The sequence below is a fragment of the Rhamphochromis sp. 'chilingali' genome (assembly GCF_963969265.1).
Source record: "Rhamphochromis sp. 'chilingali' genome assembly, chromosome: 9".
NCBI classification, from domain to species: domain Eukaryota; kingdom Metazoa; phylum Chordata; class Actinopteri; order Cichliformes; family Cichlidae; genus Rhamphochromis; species Rhamphochromis sp. 'chilingali'.
The window spans coordinates 18,464,890-18,491,779 of record NC_137936.1 but is presented as its reverse complement, the minus strand read 5'-3'; the positions used below and the strand labels follow the sequence as shown (position 1 = coordinate 18,491,779).

The 26,890-nt window shown below is 39.5% G+C and overlaps 1 protein-coding gene across 2 annotated transcripts; it reads right to left on the bottom strand.

Moving 5' to 3' along the window:
* Positions 1-984: 984 nt before the first annotated feature.
* Positions 985-22,912, bottom strand: fgd5b (FYVE, RhoGEF and PH domain containing 5b). Of its 2 annotated transcripts, none has more exons than XM_080891907.1 (21): positions 22,704-22,912; positions 19,119-21,681; positions 12,830-12,983; positions 12,257-12,315; positions 12,119-12,149; positions 11,426-11,577; positions 11,076-11,232; positions 9,338-9,428; positions 9,163-9,213; positions 8,536-8,594; positions 7,524-7,595; positions 7,227-7,295; positions 5,522-5,605; positions 5,291-5,370; positions 4,996-5,092; positions 4,734-4,871; positions 4,478-4,580; positions 2,968-3,104; positions 2,741-2,866; positions 2,447-2,601; positions 985-2,007 (listed from the first exon to the last, which is right to left on the bottom strand). In XM_080891907.1, the coding sequence occupies exons 1-21, from the start codon at positions 22,711-22,713 to the stop codon at positions 1,971-1,973; spliced, it is 4,425 nt and encodes a 1,474-aa protein (XP_080748033.1). In that variant the 5' UTR covers positions 22,714-22,912; the 3' UTR covers positions 985-1,970. The 2 variants fall into 2 exon arrangements, with proteins under 2 accessions (XP_080748033.1, XP_080748034.1); XM_080891908.1 differs by having other exon boundaries at positions 2,768-2,866.
* Positions 22,913-26,890: the final 3,978 nt, after the last annotated feature.

Here is a 26,890-nt window from a genome sequence, read left to right as displayed (position 1 = left end):
TAACAGAGCTGCCTGCATCTGACCTTATTGAGTAGGCTGTGTGTACGATTGATTATTTGCTTCACTCTGCATTGCTCCCGCCTGCAGCAATGTGGAAGTAAGACCGGATTATGACACCATTCCTGCCTCACTGAAAAAGACACGTCAAGCACACAGAAGGCTTTCTTTTTGTGCTTCTTAACTAGCACATAAATAATCATTAAAAGTGCCACCGGATATACCTGTTCTTGTCATATATGCCCTCATATATGCCCTTGCAATGAGTTCCTGTTTTTAGAAGAAGGAAAAAAAGTTAAGGGGAAGTATTTTAAATACGGACACACTAAATTTGCATTTGGAAGCTGACAGAGAAGTTCTACATTTAGGTAAACTAGGTTTGTACCCTGCTTTCCTTGTGGCATCTGGCAACTGCTATGCAACGTAGGCAGAGAAGTCCCAACTGAAGATATGTGATGAAAGCAAACAGAGTAGGGAGAAAGCAGAACTGGGGCTAGAGAGGAAGAACACAGTGATGAATGGTCTCTCCTTTATGTAGGACGAGGTGTCTGCAACTTTTCAGTAGCCCCAGAAAGCAAACTTTCTGCCTGATATTATTCTGGGTCAGGAAGCCTCAGGGGTAGATGAGAAGCAGAACAGGCCTGGCCTGTCTTTGGCCCAACAGCACACTGGTCTGTGTATCACTTAGTCCCACTGTGTCTTCCCGAGAAGCTCTGCACGTGAGCTGAAAAACTGACCAGCTTGGTCTCGGAACAAGCGTCACATGGACTATTTGTCAGCCCAGGCACCTTTAGGTTTATTTAGAAGCTGCTGCATGTTGAATTTTTCCTATTTTAATCTAAAGTATGTGTTGTAAACCACGAGCAAGGACACGGTAACAGAAAATCAATGACAGCCTGCCACCTGCTTTAAAATATAGTCCACCTGCCATCTAGAGGACACGAGCAGAATGAAGAGAAAGCACAGACACTGACTCTTTGTATGATCATATAGTATCTTTTACTTTGTTTTAAAATTATTGTCTTGTAAATAAACATAAGAAAACATCTAGTACAGTACAAAGTCCAAAACACTGATTATGTAGATCAGTGCAATCAGTGATTCATGTTTCAGTCCACGTCTGCAGATCCGCTCCAGCTCAGTGAGTCTTATACAAACATGGATTTATAATATACTTATTATAGGGATTTAAAATGTTAAAGACATAGTTTTCCACATTTTCCCAGTAGCTAGTATATTAAGTACAGTAGTTGAACCTTTTGGTCCCAGTAATGAATGACACTCATTTGTACAATCATTTCTTTTTCAAATCAGTGCAAAAGGCATAGAAACTACTTATTCACGTTCATCTCCACAATACAGTACATGGCAAAGCAATAGACACTATTATACATATAAAGTTACTCCCTATTTGATGCAGCCTGTGCTTCAGAGCATATTTATGGAGATCCAGTGCAAGAACAAATGTTGAAATTAAGGCATAAATAATGCATGTTTGACTAAAGATGAGGCCATTTCTGAGTTACGCTGACAGGTGTTATTATCTTTTCAGCCTCTTCTGAAGTATTCAACATATTCAAAATATTGTTAGTAATAAAACTTGGAAATAATCGACAGCATTTCACCACAATTTGGAGGAGTGACGCTGATCAGCTGCTGGGGGAAATACAGGTCACATCATTGTAATGTTCCACACTGTCAGGTATCTGGGCCAGTGCATCTCGTGGTTCTCAGCATCACACCTGCTCTACCAGCAGGCAGGGAACACTTGGAGGTTGACAAAGTAGGTGATCATGTCCCTTCTCAAAGAACACAATGTCTTCTTTTCTTCAGTCCAGCTGGCAAGTTATAACTTGTAAACCTGCAGTAATAAAACAGTGTTTGTTCCTCTTCGCTGTGGTTTCACAGTCAGAAGTTTTTTGAGGGGCGCAAGTGTGTAGAAAGAGAAAGGCAGACTTTTCTTTCAGCTTATTCTATAAAACTGTGGCTTCCTCCATGGCGTTTGCCCATCTGCACAAGGAAAAGATTTTAGATCAGAAAAGAGTCATTTTAGTCTGCACCACCTAACAATAACCAGGGCTATCGGGTGGCTACGTTATTCACTGAGCTAATTTTATGTCTTATATCTCAGTTTTTAATATTAGTCTATCTTGGCCAAGGATGGTAGCTTTTCTGTTTTCTCCCCAATTTGGTGCTATTCATGCTTAAACTGAGTTGAAGAATTGCTGTAGATGGTCTGTGGGTTAAGGTCAAGTTGTTCTCCCAGAAAGCAACAACCCGTCAATGCGAAGCCATCATTTAGTTATTTTTACTGGCAAAGACACTGTGAGTTCCCAAGATCAACACCAGCATCCATACAGCAGTAATGCTTGTTGTGTTTCAAACTGAGTCAGGCTAAGAGCTAAGCCTCTTTCCATTTTATGGGCTATCAGGTAAATGTGCTTCTCACCTCTGGGCTGTGTTGTTATCTTCAGCTTTGAAAGTGTAGTACAAAGTGTTTTTGTGGTACAGCTGGAAGACATTAGCCTCTTCATCTCCCCTCTGCTTGTCAGGCAGCCTCACTGTGAAACCCAACAGAGGTAAACTCTCTGACGCTACCTTCTCCTGCAGATGGAAGATAAATCAGAGGAAACTAAACAGGTTATAACATACAACACTTTGTTATTAAACCTCGCCATTGCAGTCTGTATAGGTGTAAAATATGTGTGGTTTAGGTTAAAGGGGAGTGCATATTTCCCCTCACCTCTTGGGCTCTGTAGGTGTAAAGCACCTTGTCTTTTAGGAGGAACCACAGTCTCTTCCAGTTCCTTTTGCTCTTCTTGCTTCGCTGTAGACTGCCACTGATTGAGCCCTCCTCCGACACTGTCACCTGTGTAACAATGGCAGTTTTACTTAATAAAATGGCATAGCTGTCACTTCATTACCAGCGATTCATTAACCTTCATAATGCACAGACTCTGTTGAATTTACCTGTGTGAAGGATGCAGTGCCTTTCCGATGTCTCCAAATATTGGGAGGATGAATGTTCTGGAACACGGTGGAGAGCGGACGACTGGAGCGGTTTGACCGAGGGCTAGTCTGCCCTGACATCACAGCAGCATCTCCGCCTGTGGAGAGAGCCCACACTCTTTCAACCAGCGTGAAGGACAGCTGCTACAACCCAATCAAATGAGAACTCACAGCACAGGCATATTTGTTGTGACTATGAAGACGTGCACGAATAACGATGAAAACTGCACAGTAACAACTGTGTGAATTCAAGTAATATACTAATGCAATGATAACACAATCACATTTATTATTTTGTCTGACCACTTACCTGTAACAGGTAACTGTACCGTGGTGCAGCTGACAGTAAAAAAGCTGTTGTACATAATAGCAGCCCAGGAGTTTCATCTTTAATTTAGATTGTTTATTTTATTTTCCAATAGTACAACTTCCTGTCTTTTCCGAATACACATTTCAAAGGTCCTGAGCTTCATTTCTTTATATTTTGCTTCCAGACTTCCAGAGGAGCCAGACTTTCTTGATTTTTTGTTTTTTGTCGTGGTTTTGAGCTAGGGGTTAGCTCTCCAGGCTTTCTCACAGTTCTTTGGATGTTGGCAGCTTTTTACTCAGTCCCATCCACGTTCTTGACCATTTTTGAGAGAATTTGTTAATTTGTTTGTTTGTTTACTGACCTATGAATCATTTAAGCATACAAAGACACCTAACTGAAGGGATGAACCAGCAGTTTTAAACAATATTATAAGGTACATATTTCCCTGTATTTTCCTGTTTGTTTGCACACGTTTCACTAAATCAATGCATCTATTTCAGATCTTCTGGCAAAATATAAAGAAAGGAGGGGCGACTCAAGACTCTTGCCCAGTATTGTACCTTTGGTAAAATAAACATTTTAATCTTCCAGCTCTGTTTGACTCCACTCACACTCAGTCCGAGCATAAACTTAACTAATCAAAAGGACCTGCATGTACAGGTGAAGACAAAGGAGATGGTTGTCAAACATATGGCTCAGTGCCCCAAAGCGGCCTGCCAAAGACTCCAATCCGCACCGTCACATGTTCGATTGATTTTCTACTTTTAACTGTATTTTCAGAAGTTTTACAGCCCCTATGGGGGCATTCGTACTACACCACAGTAATCAAGTAATAGGTGAACATTTAAATGAAAGAAATGTTTCACATTATTCACTTAACTACAACAGAAAGTATTAAAGTACATTTCAATGTAAGTATTTCTTTGTCATGTAGAGAAACTGGGACATGTTTTTGAAATAGCACTTCTTTTTCTTATATATAGATAACTGAGGGATTTAATGTGTGATTAAACTTCTTTATACTTAAAAAAAAAGGGGGGGGGGGCTTCACTGTTCTAATCCATTTGAGGTCAAAGTCGGCTGCATGTGACTCATGATGTAAACTGAGTTTGAAATTCTTAATATATGATATTCAAATGTATTTGAGCACATTTTTCTCACCTCTCTTCTTTAGCTCGTTGTAACAGTGATCGCACACTTTGGCCATGCGATCCTTCATGTACTTCAGAGGGTATCTGTTCCTGGAGCAGCTCCGACAAACAATCTGTGACACAAATATACGAAGGAACCACAAAGCGCATTAAAACAAGCTCTAATGACGATTAACACTTGTGAAAGCTACAGTTTGCTGCATCCTGTCTAAACTGTAGATTTTAAACTATCTTAAAGCTCAGTGTTTTATTTGTATGTGGCTCACCCGTCCACAGCCGTGGCAGTGGTGTCTGCGAAGAGTGAGACTAAAATCTGAGGTGCAGTTCATGCACATCATCACTTGTGAGACGGGAACAAGTGTGGGAGCCTTCTCTCCTAGAGTCAGCCGGAGGCGATCTCTGGCCTGGCACACACACACACAGAAGCACACAGATATATCAGTCTCATTGTGGTTGGTGCGGTTAAGCATGACTGAAGAAATATCAGTAAAGTATTAACACAGTTGTTTGGAAGCAGGGTTTGCTCACCTCTCCAGAGCAACTGCTGAATGTCACAGAGCCTCTCATATGTTCAGTCACAGCGCGATTAAGAGTGTAAAACCAGTCCTCTCTTTCAAAAAAGGAACTGCAAAATATACAGACAAGCTCAAAACAAGCTTCAATTCAACTAGACACCTAATGTGATAGTATCCACATTCATCTCTTTAGTTTCAAAGGTTTTAGACTTCTTTGGTAGCAAAATCATTGTTTTTTTTTTTTCACCACCATCAGTACCACATATATTATCGATCATTTTTACAGGATGCTCTATATTGTGACCCACCTTGCAGACAAAGTGATGGAGATGTCTGCTGCCTCTATCTTCAGTGCATTTTGGACATTTTCAATAATGGGTTTACTGACCTGAGCAATCATTCAAGATCAGACATCCAGACATGAAGAAAAAACGTACAAGAAATTCAAACACATTCTTGAAATATCCATGTGCTTTTATAGATGTAACTTGCATGTAAGCCGGCGATTGAGCATTACTGACTCTAATCTTAAGACTGACCTTCAGCCCAGTGAGGGGCAAAGTGTTTTTCAGTCTATATTTGCCATCCTGCTGAGGGTAGGTGTAAAGAAGCACGTCATTCATCTGACAACAGGCAGACATGAGACACAGTTAGTGAGTGTAGATGAAAGGCTTTGTTAGAAGCATAAAAACAATAGTCAGCAGTTAAAACAGTCAGCTGAGCAGTTCATCGTTCATGTATATGCAGCTTTTCTCCAGTAGGCGTCACTCTAATGCAAAACTTGACCACCGTGTTCACATTTAAAAAAGAACAGGATTTTTTTTTCCCTTTTAATTATCAGCCGTTTTCTTGCACAAAGTAAAAACAGTCACAGTGTATTTGAATGCTTACAAACAATAATTTCTCATGCATGAAAACACAATCAGACCCTCTTCTAAAAGAAACCAATAATCGATTTTGACTTCATTAGGAACTTATCGGTTATTCTGAAACATGGTAAATAAAACTGTGAAGTCACCCTCTATGTAGGTTGCGTCTCATGTGTCATGTCCCCTGTATGTTTGCCCTCCAATGAGAACACCAACGTACATGCATAGTTTGACAGTAGAAGATCATTTTTAGATTCATCTCCTAACAGGGAAAGTTTCCCTGTGCTTCCAATGTGTTTTTTTATGAAACAATATCCAGCAGTTTGAAATACCAAATTTTTCAATTTTTCAATGAGGAAATCCAGGATTAAAGTTGTGAGACAACCAATAAAAATATGCAGATTATTATTTCATGTCTGCAGGGGATCTGTGAATTGATAACTCCTACTTATAAATGTTTATGATTATACATATGTGAGATATTTGAGACAACGGTTATCAAAGTCGGTGTCAAATTGCATCATTAAAGTTTTTATTATTTTTCCAGTACATAATTTTATTTACTGTCCCTCTGCATTTTAGTACCGTCTTTGAGGAAACTGCCAGCTCCTGCAGTCTTGTTTTATTATGCTCTCCCCAACATTAATCCCAATAAGCTTGGAAATAAAAGTTATGCTGTGATGATTATCAATATTCCTCCAGAAGAGACATTTACGAGGGTTTTTTTAGTGTCGAGCTCAGACCACAAATTTCAAAAACACCACAGGAGGGAAAAACAATCCACCTCGGTCATGCTCTATGGATAATATGCGAAGGCGTTTAATTTCCCAACCTCTCTTGATTGCAGTATTTCATATTTCATATCTTTGTATTGATTTTTCAAACTGAATTTTTAGAGTAAATAAACAGAGCAATTGTATTAAGGTGGTTACTAAGTTTATGCTTTCTGTTTCATCAATGACATCCTTCTCTACTTCTTTATCATCATATCGCATGAACTTAATAAGGATCAACTGAAGGAGCTAAACGCATGCTAGTCTAATATTTACCAAACACAATTAGCCTTGTAAAACTCTACATGGATCGCTCAGCTTTTAAGGAGCTCTTGTTGACCTTCCCTGTGCTGTCAGTAAAGAACTGGCTCAGGAAGCCAGCATTCAGAAACATCCTGTCAGGAAACCCTGCTCTTAATAGCTCAGTCTGGACATGGAAATAGACCAGACAGAAAATGCCTCACTCTACATTTTACACATTTAATAAAAATAAGAAGTTCTAATTAAGCAAATAGCACACATATCTTAAAAAGTTGGTATAATAAGAGACTGGTACATGAGTCTTTAATACCAATGTCCTGCAAACAGGAAACAACATTTACCAAAAACAGATGGCGGGGCTGTCGACTCTTCCTGCTGACCTTCATCAGCGTGCCCTCCTTCACAAAAATCTGACGGTTAAAAAAAACAAAACAAACATGATTTAATCAAACCAAGCATTTCACAACTCATCAAATCCTGACACAAAGAGGGCATCTGCGGTAATTAATGTTATTTAACCAGGCGGTGTGGGGATTCCCAGCTGAATGATTGTGTAAAGGGCAGCAAGGAGTGGTGCAACACAGACAGGGTGGGCTGGCAAGCTTTAAGCAGAAACAATACTGTTATCAGACACATACCCTGCCAGGCTGAAGCAAGTCCCGCTGGCCACGAACACTGTACTCTATGTTGACCAGACGCAACAAGTTCTCCTGAGAGACAGAAAGAAAGGAGAGGGGTGAGACGCCAAAATAAGAGACGGATGGATGAAAGGGCATTATCGTCATTTTCCTGACAACATCAAGATATTTTTATATTTTGTCTGACTCCAGAGTGGAGCTATCTCTTAAATCAGACAAACATACCATATATGTTTCGCTTTAGACCATACCCAATCAAAAATGTCATTATGCCAGACATGTGACTCCAACTACACAGTTGTAGCTGGATGCTGATTTGAGTCTCTACTTATGACTCTTATTACTATGAATGTTTGATTTAAGATTTCACTCTCAAAGCGCAGCTGCAGCTTTTAAAGGTGGGGAAGAGTGTGCCCAGTTTCCTGTCAGTACATCCAGCAGTTGTTGCACTTTCAGGTATTTTCAGACGGTTCACAAAGGGTAAAAGGATAAAGTAGATGTAGATTAGAAGAAATAAACAAATATATACTACACAACGTGTTTTATTTCTTTTGGGGGGGATTTCCTGAAATTTTAGCTTATTTGCTTCTGACTGAAAATATCAGATTTTTCCTTCCAAAAGCTGGAAAGGTTGGGAATCACCAAATATGTCTCAGTTTAGTGTGGCTGCAAAATGTCTTCATGACAATAAGAAAGGATTAAATGATATTTGTTCATATTCCAACATGAGAAAGAAGAGAACTGTTTAAACAGTGTGATTTTGATGATATCTTGGGTTGAATGCATTATTAAATGTGTGCATTTAATAATGCATTCACATTGAAAAGTGACACTATTAATAAGGGAGCAGTGAACTTTCCTTCTCAACTAGGTCTATAAACCAGTATCATTGATTGTACTCCTGTATGAATGTTGCATTTGTGTGTGTGTGCTCTTAATAAGATTTTTTAAAAAGTGTGATTCTGCATCACAGGTGGTGTTGTGTGTACAAGAGTTAACGTGTGACCCTTACCCCATGTTTTAGGCTGTCATTCACTTGATCTGCGATGTCAGACATGATTACTACGGCAGCTGAGTAAAACAAACACAGACAGAGGGATCAGGGTAGAGACGTCAGAGAGGATTGTTTGGTTTCTTTCTACAATATCATAAAGTTAAGGTGTCAGTACTATTGTGACTTCGCATAAATAAAGCTGAACTGGATTTATTTCGTTTCAGTCACGACCACAATCACATTAAAGGTTTGTATAACTCATGAGATCTTTTTTCCTTGCTTCTGTGTGCAAAGTGATTAAGTTAGGAGTCTGGAAGTGTCTGCATGTTTGGACTAGGTGGCTCCCTTATGGGAGATACAGCAAGAGATAGTGTTGCTTCAACGTGCCTTCTCATGAATTACACATTACTGTCTTCAGGCAGAAAATACTTCGAATGACTCCTCGGTGGGTTACCACCAAAAACAAAGAAATCTAAATTGGCTCTCTCTTGACCATTTCTACATGCCAAATGAGCACGAATAAATTCTTTCTAAACACACAGCCACAAACAGAAGCTGGCAAAGCTCTCCTGTGAGTAGAAGAGAGTGTGAACTTTGCAGCCTCTGTGCACACTGCTGCCTGCTCTTGTGATATGTTTACTGTACCCTGAGTGTCTTCATATTCCTTGGAATCTGGGGAGAGATTGTTCAAGTAATCTGCAAGAGAAAGAAAAGAAATGAATTCCTCCAGAGAGTAAAGAAGACAACAATGTTGAGTAAGATATTATCTAAATACTGTAGGACGGACGCTTTGTCCTGATTTAATTAAAATTTGGCTCACCCGTGAGGAGCATACGATACTGAGCCACACGCACGATGACCCGCAGAAGCTGATGTTTAAAGGAGGCATTTTCCCCAGCTGGATTTTTCTCCTGAGACACATACATATTTGTTATTTCCCTTAATCACAGCTGCCCCTAAGGGCCACGTTTACTGCAGAAGCTCACATGAACACAAGTCAAACAATGCCAGAGTGATTAAAAAGGCAAGGAATGAAACTGTCCACAAAAAAGAGGACAGCTGTATCGACACACAAGCTATACAACATCACAGGAGCTTTGAGGAGAAACAGTCATATTTTAAACGTGAACAAGGGCCAATAACCCAAACTTCCTGTCAGCACAGCAGTTTGTGAGTTTGGGTGTGTGCCTGAACTTGTATTTAGTTATTTCACACAGACACTGCTAGCGACAAAAATGCAAATCTTCGTTAGTCATTAGAAAGACTTGGTTCAATGCTACTGTTAAGAATGGGGCTCGGCAAGTACTGAAGGTATTTGCCCTGTAAATAAATGTAATGGACAGTGTAACATATTTCTGTTTATAGTATTTTTGTGATAATTTGAGTTTTTCACTTTTTTAATTCACATTCATTTAATTCTTGTTTTAAAGGGTAGACAAAGAAGCTCACTGCGTTGGCATTAATGCACAAAGTAGAATCTAAGGACGTTTAAACGCCGGTGCTCTTAAATTAGACGGAGAAAACTGCGCAGCTCTGCAAACTTTTACAGCCAACTCCTCTCCTTAGTGGTCTGTAAAATGGATGGAAAATATTGAAAATTCCTCTGTCAATAAATAAAACACATGTACACTGTGCCACTCGACGTTGAGCTACAATTAACTGGCATTATTAAAAAGCATAATACTTTGAGTAACCAAACCCTGAGGAGAAAAACAGCAAGAACAAACTTGAGACTGACCTGCTCTGAACTCTAAACAACATGCGACTGAGAATAAAACAACAGCTGTTTAAGAAATGCTTATAATGCGTTTTTGTTGTACTTATCGTTTTTTAATACTCCAAACTTATCAACTTAAAGGCTTTCCTATCTGTTGCTCTCTGGTTAGACAAACACATTCCTGTGTCTGCTCGTTTAATTGAGGCTAATTATAACTGCAGCCTTGGAGCTAAAATTAGTCGCTAATTAATTTGTGCCTGTGTTGGGAAAGTTCAAAAAGCCATTGGTAAATGCAAGCAACATAAATTTTAAGAAAGGTTTGGTGATTAAATTGTCATTCTGAAAGATTTTTTAATGTCTTTATTTGTCTTTTGGGTGCCATAACTGCTCCTTTTTTGGCAGATGAATGTAGCTGCTGCTTGAAATAAAACGATGACTTCTAGCTACTTAGTGTCTGACTTTTCAAAGCCTTATGTCTCTATTTCTTCTCTCTCTGTCATACACACATGTACACACACATATATGTATATAGAAATCCATAACTACTTAGACAAGTATCCTACATTTAATCATCACTAACTCTGTTTTTGTTCTTTTGAACATACAATAACAGTATAGGTTTTCGACTTGACTTCTTGACTATCTAATAATGTCCTTATAGTAAGAAAATGTAATCATAGCTGTGCAGCTTTCACTGAGCACAGCAAAGACCATTTGATTCTCAAAAACACCTTTTCTTTTTTCTTTTTTTTTAAATTTATAGTTAATTTTAACAATATGCCATTTTGAATTTTGTGCTACCTTTCACAAGTCAGTTAAAAGACCCTGTCATAGGTCATACCTCAAAACGTTGAACAATCTCCGCAAAAGCGGGCGATGTTCGGCAGCTGTCCTCCAGTAAACTCATGCTCCGATCGTAGTGGCCGATGTAGGTGGTAAAGACCAAAAACTCTGCTTTCCTGCTCAGGAATATATCTGCAATCGTTTGGCTGTCCTCCCTGAATGAACAAACAGAGGCGAGATCATGACAGAGAAGTACCCACTGCCCTTAGATTGCTTTCTGAGCAACACAATAGAGGAAGAAAAAGGTTGGAAAGGATTTTTTTTTCAATAATAGCTTGATGTGTTTTAGGTGTGTGTGTGTTGAAGTATTTCCTATTTAACACTAATGTATGCTGTCCCATCGCTCACCAGTGTTGGATTCGATTCTCTAGCTCAGTAAGGATCGTGCGGTGCAGGGTGTAAACATCAGGAAGCTCATTAAGAATCTCTCGAAGTCTCTCATCATCCAGCGCAGGTTCCCCTTGGTCTCCTACTGTCGACCGAACAGCCTCACGAAAGTCCTGGCACATGGATGAGTGTGGAGGAATTAACTTTATGTCACAGTTTAGGTTAGAATATTGCTTCCAGTTTCCCAAAACCACGCAGTTAGCCTCCAACAATCCGTCCCTTTCTCCACCATAGATTAACTCTCCCACAGCAGGAAGAGCTTAAGCTAATATATCAGGGAATCTCATCATCTCTTCAAGCACTGGAGTGGTTTAGGTCACTGGTTATGCCCTATACTGTAGCAGGAAGCAAAATGAAAAAAACAGGGTTTGCTCCTGTCTCATTATCACAGCAGAGGTGCTCCACACTGTTTCAGTGGAGCTACAAAGAGGACAGAAGAAAAGTGTACTTGTGCTAAATGAGTGTGGTGAAAATGAGCTTGTGAATGAGTAACTATGGTCCGAACACACAGCAAAGCAGACGCAGGAATAAAGGTAATAAATATAAACCTGAGCTGTAATGTTACCCGTACTGAATATCTGGATGCATACAGGAGATGTAGAGTGGGTTGGTTAATTGGAAAAGGATATATATATATATATAAACTTCACTTACTTCCTGGAGCACCTTGAGGGCTTTAACATGTCTGTGGGTAGATAAATAAAGCCACAATTCAGCAGGATAGTACTGGGAACGAGACTGCTTTTAGCAGATATAGTTAATAAGAAATAATATGTTAAATAGGAAACTTACGTTCTCTCTGAATCCACCAGCTCTTTGACGATGTAAAAGGCTCTGGATCGACCGTCAGGCTGTAAACAATCATATTATTTACTTGGAATAAGCCTCATGTTGGGAGAAACTAAAGCATTCTGGCGCAGGTTCAAATGTAGCTGGCTCACCACTCAACATCATCTCCAAGCAGCAATCAAATTCTAAATAATGAGGACAGCCCTGTAGTAGCCCATTAACCTCCATTAACCTGCATTAAAATGCTGGCACTGGAGGGCATTTTTGCAGTTGGCCAAGGTGAAAAAAAAAACAGTTTACTCTGTGTTATGTTACTCCCTTCTTACAATACATCTTCATTTCTACCAGTCATTTGGAGGAAAGGTGACTTCTCTGTAAAAACAATTAAATAATTAAGTTTTATTTCTGAGGATGGAGGGTTTTCTAAATAAGAGTAGGTGAATAAAAGGCTTAGTGAATGGGGACTTCTAAGCTAAGTATGTTATGGACAAGATATTTAACATTTTGTTGTGGAAATCTGTTATTCTACCTATAAAACCTTTTTTCTCCCCTCAGTGTGCCTGTAAGGAACCCAACCTGTCTGTCATAGTTGTTTTCTGTCACTGCCTCGTCTTCCTCAGAGGTGCGTCCTTGGTCTTCTTCACCCATTGTCTTTCTCACATCTTCACCCACCGGATTAACCTGTGGACCAGCTGCCAACGCACACACGTTGTATGCTTCTGTATAGGCACTGTGGGAAGCAACAAAAAAAAGGAGTGGCTGGTGTGAAACAAGGCAGCGTGCTGGATATACAGTCCAAAAAATGCTACAGAGTATATGCACACTCTTAACAATAATGACGAAAATTCATGTAGCATTTTATTGGTTTCTTTTGCACTGAATTTGGTAAAATGGAAAATTTCAAAAACATGTTTAATAATATCGCCCTTGTTGGCTTATTTTTATGAGGCTGTACCTCATTTGGTTTCTGGCTCATAACACTGATGTAACAGCCTCATAACTACTCTGCCTAATTTACAGTTTTGATTTGTTGAGAGCAAAAATATTTTCAAATCACACTTTTGCCTGGTAAAAAGGATACAGAGACTTATTTCATCTCAAATTCTTCCACAGGCCTCATAGTGTTACGGACTAAATTAAGTAAATGTGGGGTATTATTTAAGATGGACAATAGTCCAGAACGTAAGGGTTTTATGAAGATATGGAGAGCAGAACTTTAGCACCTTAACATAAATACTGAATACAAGGACACAGAGCTAACGCCGAAACAAAATAATATTTGCCAAGGAGCATCTTAAAGCTCACTAAATACGACATTTTAACCTATTTAATCCACAGAAAAGTGATTACTGTGACCAAAACATTCCAGCTGTCTCTGCTTTTTGACTTACAAAAAGTCTGGCTAAACTTACCTACCTTCAGGATCTGTAATTGTTTGTGCTTGTTCCTTCTTATTCCTTAATAATAATATATCCACAGACACTTTGTTATAGACACTGGTTCAAATGCTCAATAATGTAAATATCCAATCAGCCAATCACATGGAAGCAACAGAGTGCATGTAGACATAATCAAGATGACCTGCTAAGGTTCAAACTGAGCATCAGAATGAGAAAGAAAAATGATTTAAGTGACTTTGCATGTTGTTGGGGGTTTTTTTCGGTGTCTGTTAGTCAGGCTAGTCTGAGTATTTGCCTGATCTTAACCAGGACTATAATGATGTTAAATAGCGTGTTTCTAAGCGATTTGAAGAAAAAGAGCGAACATGTTTAGATGGAGTCCAGACGGTTCTCATATTTCCTCTTTTTTCCGAGGTCGTCATTTAGGAACGTGGTGGGTAGCCGAAAACGTAATATGTTGACGATTTGTCACCTAGTGTAAAATGTTACGCTTTGGGAGTGAGAACGTGTTGGTATTTTAGACACTGCTGATCTACTGGGGTTTTCCCGCCCAGCTGACTTCTGCATTTACGAAGAAAGGTCCAGAAAAAGAGAAAAATATCCACTGAATTGCAAAAGTGCATTTTGATGCTAAAGGTCAGAGGAGGTCAGACTGCTTAAAACTGATAGGACGTCTACAGTAACTCAAAAAACACTAGTTATGAAGTTATGCTGAAAAGCATCCCTGAATGGATGAAATCATTAAACCTTGAAGATGATGGGTTACAGCACCAGAAGACCACACAAGGTGACACTCCTGTCAGCTAAAAACAGGAAACTGAGGCTATAATTCACACAGGCTCACCAAAATTGGACCACAAAAGATGATTTTGGTTTTGATTTCTGCTGTAAGCTGCTGCTGAAAGAATGGATCTATCCTATCTCACATTACCAGTTCAGGCTGATGGTGGTGGCGTAATGATGTGGGGGTTAGTTAGCACCTTTGTGTTTTGGTAGATCTAAAGACACCCTTCATGGATGTGCATCTGTCAAATCTGCAGCAACTCTGTGACGCCGTCAATGTCAATATGAACCAAAATCTCCAGCACCTTGTTGATTCTGTGCCGCAAAGAATTAAGGCAGTTCTGAAGCTAAATGGGAAATCAACCTTGTATTAGCATAATGTACCTAATAAAGTGTCTGGTGAGTGTATATTGCATCCCCTTGTTGAAAACCACTACTCTAGCCTTAAAATGTGTCATTTCATTTTTTCCCCCACACTTTGACCAAGTGATTCTATAATATGAGCTTCATTCATGTGAGAATAAATCAGATGAATTTTATTTAACCATTCAAATCATCTTTATGCTTCACATTGAAATATCACTATAATAAACATAGTCAGTGTTAGAATTAAATGTGAATAGATAAAACATTGCAGGTCTGCAAAAGCCAATAAACTGATTCTGAAAGGCCCGCGGTGACAACTGTACCCGATCAGGGACACATGTTGGTATTTTATGCTATGAGATTTCCTTCTGCGGGGAGCCCAAATGAATATGCTAATGTCTGCCGCTCAGCGGGGAATGTAAGCTACGCAAATAACAACACATCCTTAAAGTTACAGTGGTGATGCAGTAGTCCTCTACGTGACCAGATAATTGCTTTGCCAATCTTCCTGCCATGTTTCACTCCAAGCACCGGTGGATTAAATCCCACTGAGATGCAAATTAGCTACATATGAACAACATATGTGAGCAGTTCAGATCTCTGCATCACACACATTAGAGCTGCATGGCCCATTACTGTTTACTAGATCAAACTTTGAATGAGATACCACAAAACTGCACGGACAGTCTCTATATTAGGCTTTTATATCACTGCCAAAGAAACTGCCTCCATCTCTTCACACGCTCCTGCCACAATGTATGACGTCTCAAGGCGAAATGTGCAGCGATAAATTACAGGAGATAAAAAATATTGTTTCTATCTTTTTCCTCAAGCAAGGTTCCCAATGAAAGCTGACTGGAGAAAAGACACCAATTATCTCCAAACTATCTGTTAATATGGCTCCTTCAGGCTATTGCAAAATTAACATCCTCAGCCTCTAACTCGACTGTCCATTTGGAGAACTGTGATTATGCTGGCTTTATTCTGTAGAAGCTGAAACACCGTGCAGAAATCATATTCATACCACTGTTTGTTTAGGATTAACATTAAAAGGTCAATTAAGCAATAAATTAGTCGTGCATAAAAATAATAATAAAAAAAAATCAGCAAATAATTAAAAAAAACAACTTATTCATTAATTATTTTAAAAAGTTTTATTTCAATCTATATAATGAAAAAATCTTGTTACTGTAGCTTCTTAAATTTGACAACTTTGCTGATTTATTGAGGTTGTAGCTATTCACTGTTTACGTAGTATTTACGATGGAGTTTTGTTAAATACTTTTTTTTTCCTGTTTTGCTTTGACAAATAAGGCTCAACTGGATTAAGTAGATTATTAGTAGTGTTATTTTTAAAATCGTTGTTGTTTTGAAAGGGAACTTACATCTCTGACACTACTAGACAGCAGGAACTGGAAGGGTTTATGGGTTTGTTATAAACCCACTTTGTAAGAATTGAAAGGGTGATGATTCTTTAAAAATAATTATTATACATTCAGTGTTAAACTTTAAGCATTATATACATAGCTGACCATTTTTTCCCAAAATAATTTTTCTCTTGAAACAATTTTAATGTTACACGAGTCTCACGTTAATTTGCCTTTTCCAGTTAATTTGCTTTTTATGCACCTTGACCCTGCAATTCTATCATTGTTATTAATTATTGATTTACATCTTAGCACTAGCATCATCATTATTATTATTAACATTATTAGTGTTCATTTTGTAACCCTTTCTCTTTTTGTCTCCAAAAAATCAAGATGGTGACGATTATATTGTCAAACCAGGGGGGCAACCTCTGTGAATGAAATATGATGTCAGCACAGAAGTGGCAAAAACTGCAGTTCCTCAAGACAATGCTTAAAGCTTTCAGCAAAAGACAGTCAGCCCCTACAGGCTCACACTTTAAAATGTCCAATGTTGCAGAACAGAAAAACACATTTACAGCCTGGTACTAAAAACAGTTTCAGCATCTATGGATAGGCAGCTGGAGCCAGTTGGGTAGGCCTCATCCTAGTTCAAGTCATTAAACTGGACCTCCCAACTGTGTGTGCATTTGTGAGTGTCATGTTTGTGCTGTTTGAGCACTTTTAATGTGTTATCTGACTGATATTTAGCTTTATTGTTAGATAGACCATTGCAGAAGTCTGTGCTTAATTAGCTGGTATTACCTGGTACAGCTTATGAAAGTAGCTTGCTCACCATGCTGGCTATAGTGGTAGCTTATACCATCATTTATCCATATAAGGGAATGTCTGGCTCCAAATAACACAGCAGACAAAAATGCTAATGTTGAAGCTTCAAAATGCAGAATTTCTAAGTTACAGTTATAGAGTCAGGGTGGCTATGTCTTTTATACTGTCTGTACCAAACACGAGGCTTCACAACAGGATGTCATGGAGGTAGCTTTTAAATAAAGTCTGTTTTTTTAATTTATTTGTTGGGTTTCAGCCTTTACTTTGATAGAACAGTGGCGAGAAGACACTGGGAGAAAGACCAGGGCAGAAGACATGCAGTAAATGGCTGTGGGGCATAATCCAACCTGGGCCTCTATACTAGGCTTATGGCATTTGGGCCACTTGTTCAAATCAGTGAGCTAAAGTGTTTGTAACCATGACAAGAGAAAGCAGCAAATGCTCTGGTTTTTCTGTTTGTGTGCATAAGTTACCTGCCTGGTCTTTGCTTGAAATTTATCCCTTAGGTCATTTTCACATTTCTTACTTTTTTTTATTTGTCATTATTTTAAAAATAGTTTGCATTTTTTGGCCAAAATAAAGATTCTTGATGAAGCCACCTTGGGCTCTTCAATATTGTCTTTGGCATTTTCACAGTTCTCAAATGTGTAGTAGATAAACAGGTTAATTTACTCTATTAACTCACGCTGCAATACTATGGGGAGCCAGTGTGTGCACATGCAAGTGAGCACAGTGTCCATATGAAAAAGCTGGAATTTAAACAAGTCCCTAAATAATAGTATCCATGTGGAGTTTAAGGCACCAGAAAAAAAGTTTGCCCAAACCAGAGTAATAATGATATGCTCAGCCATACAACATGTTCACATGTTCATCATCAACTCAAGGTGTGTGCAGGTTGATTTATTGATTTAAAACATAAAATATTTAAGTTTATAGACTGTAAAAACTTCTTGTGAGGAAAATATATGAAAGGATGAAGACAGCAAGCTGTTCATTGATGACTAAGAGTCAGAAGTACACCTGTATGTTTTCCAATGGTTGATTTTAGGAGTTAATTTTCACAGAAATGATATAGAGTATAAAATACAACGGTCTGTGTCAAACCACACTGTGTCAGCCTCTTCAGCAGTGTATTATAAGCCCTGCTGTACAGCTTTGTTTGCACATATAGTATAACCTAAATGGTGAACATGAGGAGAGGGAAGCTCTTTGGTGAACAACTGCTGACTACAGAACATACTGAGATTGTATCACCGCCTGTTGTTTCTGAATGGCTAGAGACGAGCAATGACTCCAAAAGACTCTGACTATTAATCATCGTGGACAGCCTGTATGATATGGGCACAGCTAACAGGAATGTGGGGGTGGGGGGTAAGGGGGAGGTGGGTTAAAGTCAGAGCCGCCTGGCTGATCATACAACAAACAGCATCCCACTAGAGACACAAGAGGCTCTGCCTACAACATCAGCCCAAAAGCACCCCATTTTCTGTACCTAAAGGGATGATTTATGAATGAAAACAGCCCGTTTTCAATTACATCTTAAGCCACTACCCCTACACCAGCATTTCCTCTTCTCCCACTCAACAAGCCATGACAAGACAAGTTTAGTCTTACTGCAAGGTAAGAGGTAAGCTTCCTCTTTACATACCTGCAGGGATCATAGCATCAGGGGGGTCTCTATATAACAAATAATGATAATTCCAAGGACATTATTAAAGTGACCATGAAGTAATAAAAAATGGTAGTGGCAGGAATCACTAATATGATGCACAATTGCCATGCGTGTTAGCTGTTTGGCTTCTTGGTCTTTTAGTAAGACACTCCACTGCTTTGGTGCTGATGGATTTATTGCAAAAACTCTGGGATGGACAGACATAAAAATTGTTGCAGAGATTCATAATCTTCAGACGGTGAATCCAGTGTGGAGCCCTAACTTAGATAACATGACTTTCTTCTGATAGCATCAACACGTCAAATTTGAATTGCATAAAACCTTGCGTGTGATGTTTAGTGGTAATAAGCAATTACCAAGATAACATTTTAAACCAACATTGTTATTGTTTTTAGCAATGTCATCATTTAACTCAAGGCAGTGCTACAAGCTTTGGTTCATTTACATACCTTTCTGTTTCCTGTTCAAGTGACTGAGTTTTTTTCTCAAACCCAGGGAGGCTGCTCATGTCCACATAACCATCTGTCTCATTGGCAGCAGACAGCACTCGACTGGGACGGACAAAGAAGTCTGTGAGAGGTATCTGCCGAACAGGCCTCCGCTGCGGCACCTGAAGGTTCTCGTAGTCTGAACTGATGACCGGAACATTCTCGTAGTCAGAGGTATCTGTGTTGGGGACGGAGATGGACCGAGGCTTGGTCAGGGGGAGAGGAGTGAAAGGCACACGAGAGCGATCCTCGAAGGACTCCACCCGGACAACGCTGCGATTGAGGAAGGCCACAGTGTTCCCTTTCCTTCTGCTTTCCTTGTAGAACAGGAAGGGAGAGGCCGGCTCAGGTGAAACTTGTAGTTTGCTGACTGAGCGTGAGTTCAGCTGCGGAGAGCTGTTTATGCTGCTTCTATCTAAATCCAGCAGTCTGCTGGGCGTACGGTGGCTGGACTCTGCTGAGGGCTTAAAGAACGATGGTTTGACATCGACCGCAGGCTTGTTTTCTGTCTTCCGCCTAAATTTAAGCATGAGAAAGCGCTTAAGGGAGGACTTCTTTTTCCTGTTTTTCTCTGATGAGTCCCCCTCAATGAGAAGGGAAGGAGAACTCTTTGTAATAGGCCTCTTAGTGATGTAGGCCAGCTCAAACGGAGGAGGGATATCCACTGCAGATGTAGGTGTGGATAGGGCACTGGATGAGAGAGGGGAGCGCCTGGAGAAGCTTTCAGATGAACAAAGGGCACCTCTCTGTCTAGGAGATCCTTCCCTGTAGACACACAGAGATGAGTCTTGGCCCTCCATGGACAGGGAACGGGGGTACAGGGACAAATAATGGGGTTTTGAGTAACTTTTGTGCCGTGTTGAGTTTAACATGGGGCTGCTGCTCATTGCAGGTTGTCCAAATCCACTCGTGTAGGGCTTCTGAAGAAACTGCACTCCTGTATCCTCCACTTTATTAGTAATGCGGTGTGACAAAGAGTGGGATCGAATCCCGGTCACTTTCCTATCAAAAGGAAAACCATTTTCCGCATACAAACTTTTCCCTGGCTCCTCGTATAGATGCTCATCGCTGATGTCCTGCTCTGTGTCAGTGGTGTCATCCAGAAAGGGCACAATGTGGCCCTCCGAGTCATCGTCGTCTCTGAAGACGTCAGAGTCGTTTGGGGACAGGAGCTGGCTTCCTGAGCATGAAGAGGTCAGTGAGGTATCGGCATCTGTTGGTACTGAGATGGATATCTGCCTGAACCTCGGCTGGAAGTACAAATGATTTAATATGTCTCCCACTGCATGAGAATTATGCTCTTCAGTTTTGACAGGCATCCTTTTCGGACATATCCTTACCTTGTTTTCATGAGTGTTGTTAATGTAATCCTGAGAACCCAAACACTCCGTTTGTATATTTTCGGCTGTTTCCTCATATTTCCTGGCTGATACTCCATGGCTGTTTAAAGAAGAAACGGTACTTTGTGTGAGTGCACTCTCTAGTGGTCCACAAGTTTTGTCTTTCCTTGACATCAAGTCTCGGTTTATAATGTCCTCCGAAGAGATGTAAAACGGCTCATAACCTGGATCGCCTTCTAAGCCAGTGTGTCTCTTAGCTGCACCAGAGATCTGTTTCTGGTCGTCAGGAGTGAAGTCATAAAAACGGGTGCGCTCTTGGCTTTCACCTTTTTCTTTAATCTTAGGGCTACACCTCAGCTTTAGGATGTTACAAGTGAAACCACAGTCAGAGACTGGTTCTACTTTCTCTTCATCTTCTGCTAGAAAAACACGCTTGTCATCAGCCTCAGTTGTGGTTTCTTCACCCAGGACATCAGGTTCATCTGTACAAGACTCAGTTAGATCGTCTGCTGTATTTGCATCCTCTTCAATTTGGCGCTGGTTCTTGTTCAGGTCTCGACTTTCACCAGAATAACAGCCTGCCTCCTCATCGATGCTGTTAACAGAAAAGTCTCCCACAGAGATGCCATCTGTGTCGGCCAGCGCCTCACCTGCATCGCAACCTTCAGCATCCATGTCCTCCGTCACGTCTGTGTCAATCATCTCCACTGCCTCCTCCGAGTCAGCCGTGGGTCTAGCATCACTGATCCAAAGTGTTTCCAGGGAATCAGCTTCCTCTGTCACAGCACTGTCAGTTAATCTCCAGTCCTCATCCATCTTCAGAATCATATCTTCATCTTCGTTTTCCTCCTCTGTCACATCTCTGTCCTCCAGCCCATGTGACCCCGATGGTGAGTCTGTTTGTGGTGATTTGAGGATGTAAGAGTTAAATTGTTGCTCCGTTGGCAATGTGTCTATAATTGCTTTGTTTAGACCATTCTCTGTCTTGTGCTCCTCATCAGCCTCACCATCTGAGGTTACCAGGCTGCCATTACTGCATCCTCCCTGGCTGCCATTTACCTCTGATGCGACTTTAGGTTTTGGGGCTATAGAAGGTTTAGGACCCCTGGCTGCAGACAGAAGGGGGAACAGCTTGGCGTGACAAACAAATCTTGGCTTGGGAGCAACAGAGGGCTTGGTGCAGTCTGAAAGAACAACAGGAAAAGGAAACTGTAAGATTATGTGCTTTAAAATAGATTGCAGGTCATTTGCATTGTTTCACTGTGACCTAAAACTGATTAAAGATTCACAAATGATAAAACTTTGAACCGTGTGTAAGAGTCATATTTAGCTGTGCACATTTTCTTCACAAAATCTGTAGAATATTTCTTTGTAAAAATATATATATTTCCATACATGAAACTGACAGTACAAACCAAGATAGCTCCTCCAATTGGTACAGCTTGGTGGTGTAAGATTATAATAAAAAGATGCTAAATTAGTAATGTATACTTTGATATTCTTCAAGAAAGAATTGAAGGGAATTCCCTGATTCACTTCCTGTGATTCAAGCGAGAGACACTCCTGTCAGGCTGCCTGTACTGCTTTAAGAACAATAGGTCACTTTACATGTCGCAAAGGACAGTGCTAATAAATCAGCACATGTACTTCACGTGTATTCAATACATGAATTACATCAATACATTATGCAATGCACAATATCTATATAAAGGAAGTGTTAAAATAGGCAATTATGACAGTTGCCTATAAATAGAAAACATGCAGTTAAAGATTGATTTGAAGTTTTCAAACCCCAAGCTAGCTTCATTTTTTGCTAAAGCGCTCTCTTTTCTTCTATATAACCAACACCATACTTCCTTGTAAAATCAAGAAACACTGGGTAAAGGCACACTTTGATTTGCTCCATATCCTGTCTGTTGCTACAGCTGGAGTCATTCATTTACGAAGAAAGGAGCCAAAGTGAGATATACATATATATATATATATATATATATATATATATATATATATATATATATATATATATATATATATATATATATATATATATATATATATATATATATATATATATATATATATATATATATATATCTTTAAAAAGATGAATCTGTAAGATATAAGTAACTGTAAACTTCGTATGTCTTCTAATTTTCTAAAAATGTCGAAAGTGAAGCAGTTCGTGGCTCGAGGCAAATCGTCTCACCTGTGTTCATTTTTGGAAAGCGAGTATCTCCAACATCTCGTCCGCAAAATCAGTCAGGACACAAAAAGTAATAAAAATGGAGCAAACAGCAAACTCTGTTGAATAGTCTAAGCAGAGAGTGAGTGAGTGTGCCTCAACGCAGCCCTGCCTTCTGGGAGGGAAACGCTGCCCAGCTGATCGCTCGCTGGTGCGTCTTGGTGCGCGCCGGACGCGATTGGAAACTGGAATGAACCGCACTTGAGGAGAATCCCTGCACAGCAGCAGGTCCAGTTAAGTGTTGGAAATGTTACAGTCCGCCTACAAATGAATTTCAGCGATGATTGGTACTTTACTGTAATCAGTAAATATAACAGGGATGAGATTAAACGGAGTGATGTGGATGTTTTACGTAGACAGTCACTCAATTTATGTAAAAGAAACTTAATTTAACGCCTGTTCACGAGGTGGACTACACACAAAAACGATAATTCTGGGAAAATCCCATAAAAGCAAAAAATGCCACATTTTGTCCCAGGGTGTGTGTATATATATATATATATGTCACTTATATCATCAAATATATATATATATATATATATATATATATATATATATATATATATATATATATATATATATATATATATATATATATATATATATATATATATATTTGATGATATTTGTTATCATCATATACTTTCTTATAGTTTCTATTTTTAGCAGTTACAAAGTAACCAAATGTTAAACATTATCACGAGATAATAAAACATACAACAAAGTCATGGCTTGCAACTTATGGGCGTTTTTTAAAGTTGTTCTTGTGAAACTGAGTGTTTGATTTATTAGTGTCAAATCAGAGCAACGACTGGATAATATTCTCATAAAACAGTTTTTCTTAGCAGCATAAAATATATTTGACATTTCAGAACAGCTCTCTTGCATTGATAAACCGGCTTTGTTTCCCTGCACGCCCATCTGTCCATCTGATTGCTGTACAACAGGCTCCTTTTTTGCACAACAGGAAGCTGCTCTCCCATGTTTCCTGCACAGCCCAACTTCACATCCTTAGCAGCCTATGGACATCATTTAACCCCTCCGTGCATTTTACTGTGACTCACCGGTGGTGAAGTAAGGGGAGTTATTTTTACTAATCAATTGTAGTCAGCTGGTGAAGATTTATAACACCAAAAATATGTGTGTGTTACAGCAGCAAACAGCAGGGTTAGGGGAGTGGCTCAGTGGGGGATAAGTCCAGCATGCGAAAAAGGGGGGAGTCAAGAAACAGCTGTTTTGACTCAAAAACACATAATTCACATCAAACAGAAAACAGCAAATGAATTGATCTCTTTTTCTTTTTTTAAATATCCTTTTTTCATATCACAAAACATGAGTGAAATTAGATTACAAAATGCTAGAAAGGCTAATCCAGGGCAAATCATATGTAGTAGACTTTGTGTCTCAAACATTTATAATGGACATTTCCTTGGCTGTTATCCCATTGTACATATTTAGTGGGTTACAAGTGAGCGGAGAGTTTATGTGGCCATGCAACATAAGGATGAATAGCCTCACATTTGATATTCTTCTGCATCACACTTTAAGATCAAAAATCAGTCCCCCGACAATGCCAGTCAATCTTGCATGCATTAAACTATAGAAAATATCATCTCTGATAACCCCACAATAGATGGTTTATCACAGCCCAACATAAAGCTTGAGATGCTCTGACGAAGAAACACAAAACTAGGCTGATTTCAAACAGTTGCCTAAATGAAAAGCACCCCAAATGTGCTGCTCTATGTGAGGCCGTGAATAGTCCTGTCATTAAGAGAGTGTTAGACTCATTACAAACATCATGTGGTTCCACCTTTGACCCTGATTTTGTTGGTGCAATAATTGTGTTTTCATATTGAGTCAATAAAGAGGGGAAGGTGAGCTCTAGCACCAAACAGTAATGACAGATCCGCTAAGAAAAACATGTTGAGGATGAGTGGGTGTTCTCACACACACACACACACAAACACGAGCGCACACAATAAAATAGGGTAAGGCTGGTGATGCTATTGTCAGTCTAAAGTACAGAGCTGAACAAACAATGAGTTAATTTGTCCCTCAGTACTTTGCAACTTCCCCAGTCTGTCGGCATCTGGCTGTTTTCCAAAACAGCTGGGCACAGCAAGTTTTTTTTAACAAAAATTGAGCATAAAGAAGAAAAAATGGTGTGAATTTAGGTATGCTTGTCTCAGGATCATTTACACTCTGCTCTGATACACTATTGTGCACTAGTGCAAACTCTGTCACTAAAGTACCTTCAATAAGTACCTAAAATAATTTTTTTAATTGGATTTGTTTGCAATAAGAAGAAGATAAGATCTCTCTAGACCTGCTCTTTAGGCATGCGGATAGGTGAAAAATTAAAGGATATCTTTGAATAAAGGAAATATTTCATCATAGGATAAAGGTGATTACTCTGAACAACTTTATATTGATTTGCAGTTAATCTCTCCTCTAAGAAGACAAGCCAGCAAAATACCCAAACACAGTATGACAAACCCATTGTCGGGTTTCCGAGCAGCGTGCCCCCACCACTTGGTGTGCCCATTGTTACATCCATCACTGTAATAGTACATATATATGACAGATAATAAGAAATCACTAAAGAACAATGAGTACATAACCTAATAGAGATATAGGCTACACATGTCACGTTATGTTGAAAATACACAATAACAACTAATGGATGAGAAAAGCAGTTTGTTTACAGTGAGGATGGAGATAAACTCAGAGGTTCATCTCCATCTGTGTGTCTCCTGTTTGTGTCAGACAAGAAAAGAGTGCGTCTGCTCCTCTCTCCTGCTCTGAGGTAAAACAATAAGGCCGAGGCTTAAAAAAGGAACTCCATCTTGATCTACTCCTTCCTGTCACTGTTTTCAAGCCTTTCAGTGAAACTACACACAGGGTGTAGTCAACAAACGTAAAGGATAATTCAAGTTATTTTCAATCAGGGCCTCATTGTCCTACTTTTTTATCAGCACTGAGAGGTTACTTGAGAGAAAAATGTCTCAAAACTAAAATCAGAAGGCAAGTAGGTAGCTAGTATAATAGCCACACTGATGGATAACTAACAGGTAAACTTTATTTTTGTACATCCAGTGAAAAATAAAGGCGCATGTTCAGTATCCTTGAAAAGTTTTGTTGACTTTTCTCTCTTTGGCAACACTGAATCCAGTAAACTGACAGGGTCTGATAGGATGCAGGAAGAAACTTTTGTGTCATGGCGGTCTAATTTTAGTTTCCCTTCACATCATGACAAGGAAGAAAACACAGCTGGAAGGTTGTTTTTGTTCTTCTGTGAGAACTTTCATACAATAGTGTACAAGAAGTATACAATAGGGATAGTTTTTTACAAAGGAAAACTGTGACCATAAGGTTGTTGATGCAAAATTTTAAAACTGTCATTTCAAAAAAACAAAAGAAAAAATGAACTTAATTTAAACTCTGTCTTGAATATTTTGTGTGTTTCCTGTAATAAAATGTCAGTGTGTGTTTGCACGCAGAGGCCAAGTCGCTGAACTTCAGTAATAGCTCAGTGAAAACAAATATGCTGCTCCAAAAAACTTAAAGGAACACTTTTTAATCACAGTAAAGCATCAAGTCAGTTAAACTTCTGGGATGTTGATCTGGTCAGTTAAGTAGCAGAGGGGGGGTCATTAATCGGTTTTAGCTGCTTTGGTGTTAATGAAATTAACAACAGGTGAACTAGAGGGGCAACAATGAGACAATTCCCTAAAAATGTTTTATAGTTGGAGGCCATTGCCATTTTTTTTCCTGCTCAGATTTTCTGACTGTTTTTTCACTGGTTTTGCATTTGGCTAGGGTCAGTGTCACTGCTGGTGACATGAGGTGATACCTTGCGCCTACAGAGGTTGCTGCAGGATGGCACATCAATATATGCCATTGCCAGAAGGTTTGCTGTGTCTCCCAGCACAGTCTCAAGAGCATGGAGGAGACCATTTCTCTCAAGGAAAGCTGGGCAAGGCTGTAAAATCTGCTCCTTTGTGCAAGAAGGAACAGGATTAGAACTGCCAGAGCTGCAAAATGAGCTGCAGCAGGTTACTGGTGTGAATGTCTCTGACCACACGATCAGAAAAAGAAGGTCCAACAACCCCTAGTGGGCTCTGTGCCCACTGCCCCATAGAGCTCGA

Bases quoted from the DNA above. Each gene is read 5' to 3' on its own strand.
- fgd5b (XM_080891907.1), bottom strand. The intron at 12,984-19,118 runs GTATGTAAATGA...TGCTTCCCACAG, and splicing joins CTTGAACAGGAAACAGAAAG to TGCCTATACAGAAGCATACA. The intron at 7,296-7,523 runs GTATGTGTCTGA...TTTAACCGTCAG, and splicing joins ACTTGCTTCAGCCTGGCAGG to ATTTTTGTGAAGGAGGGCAC.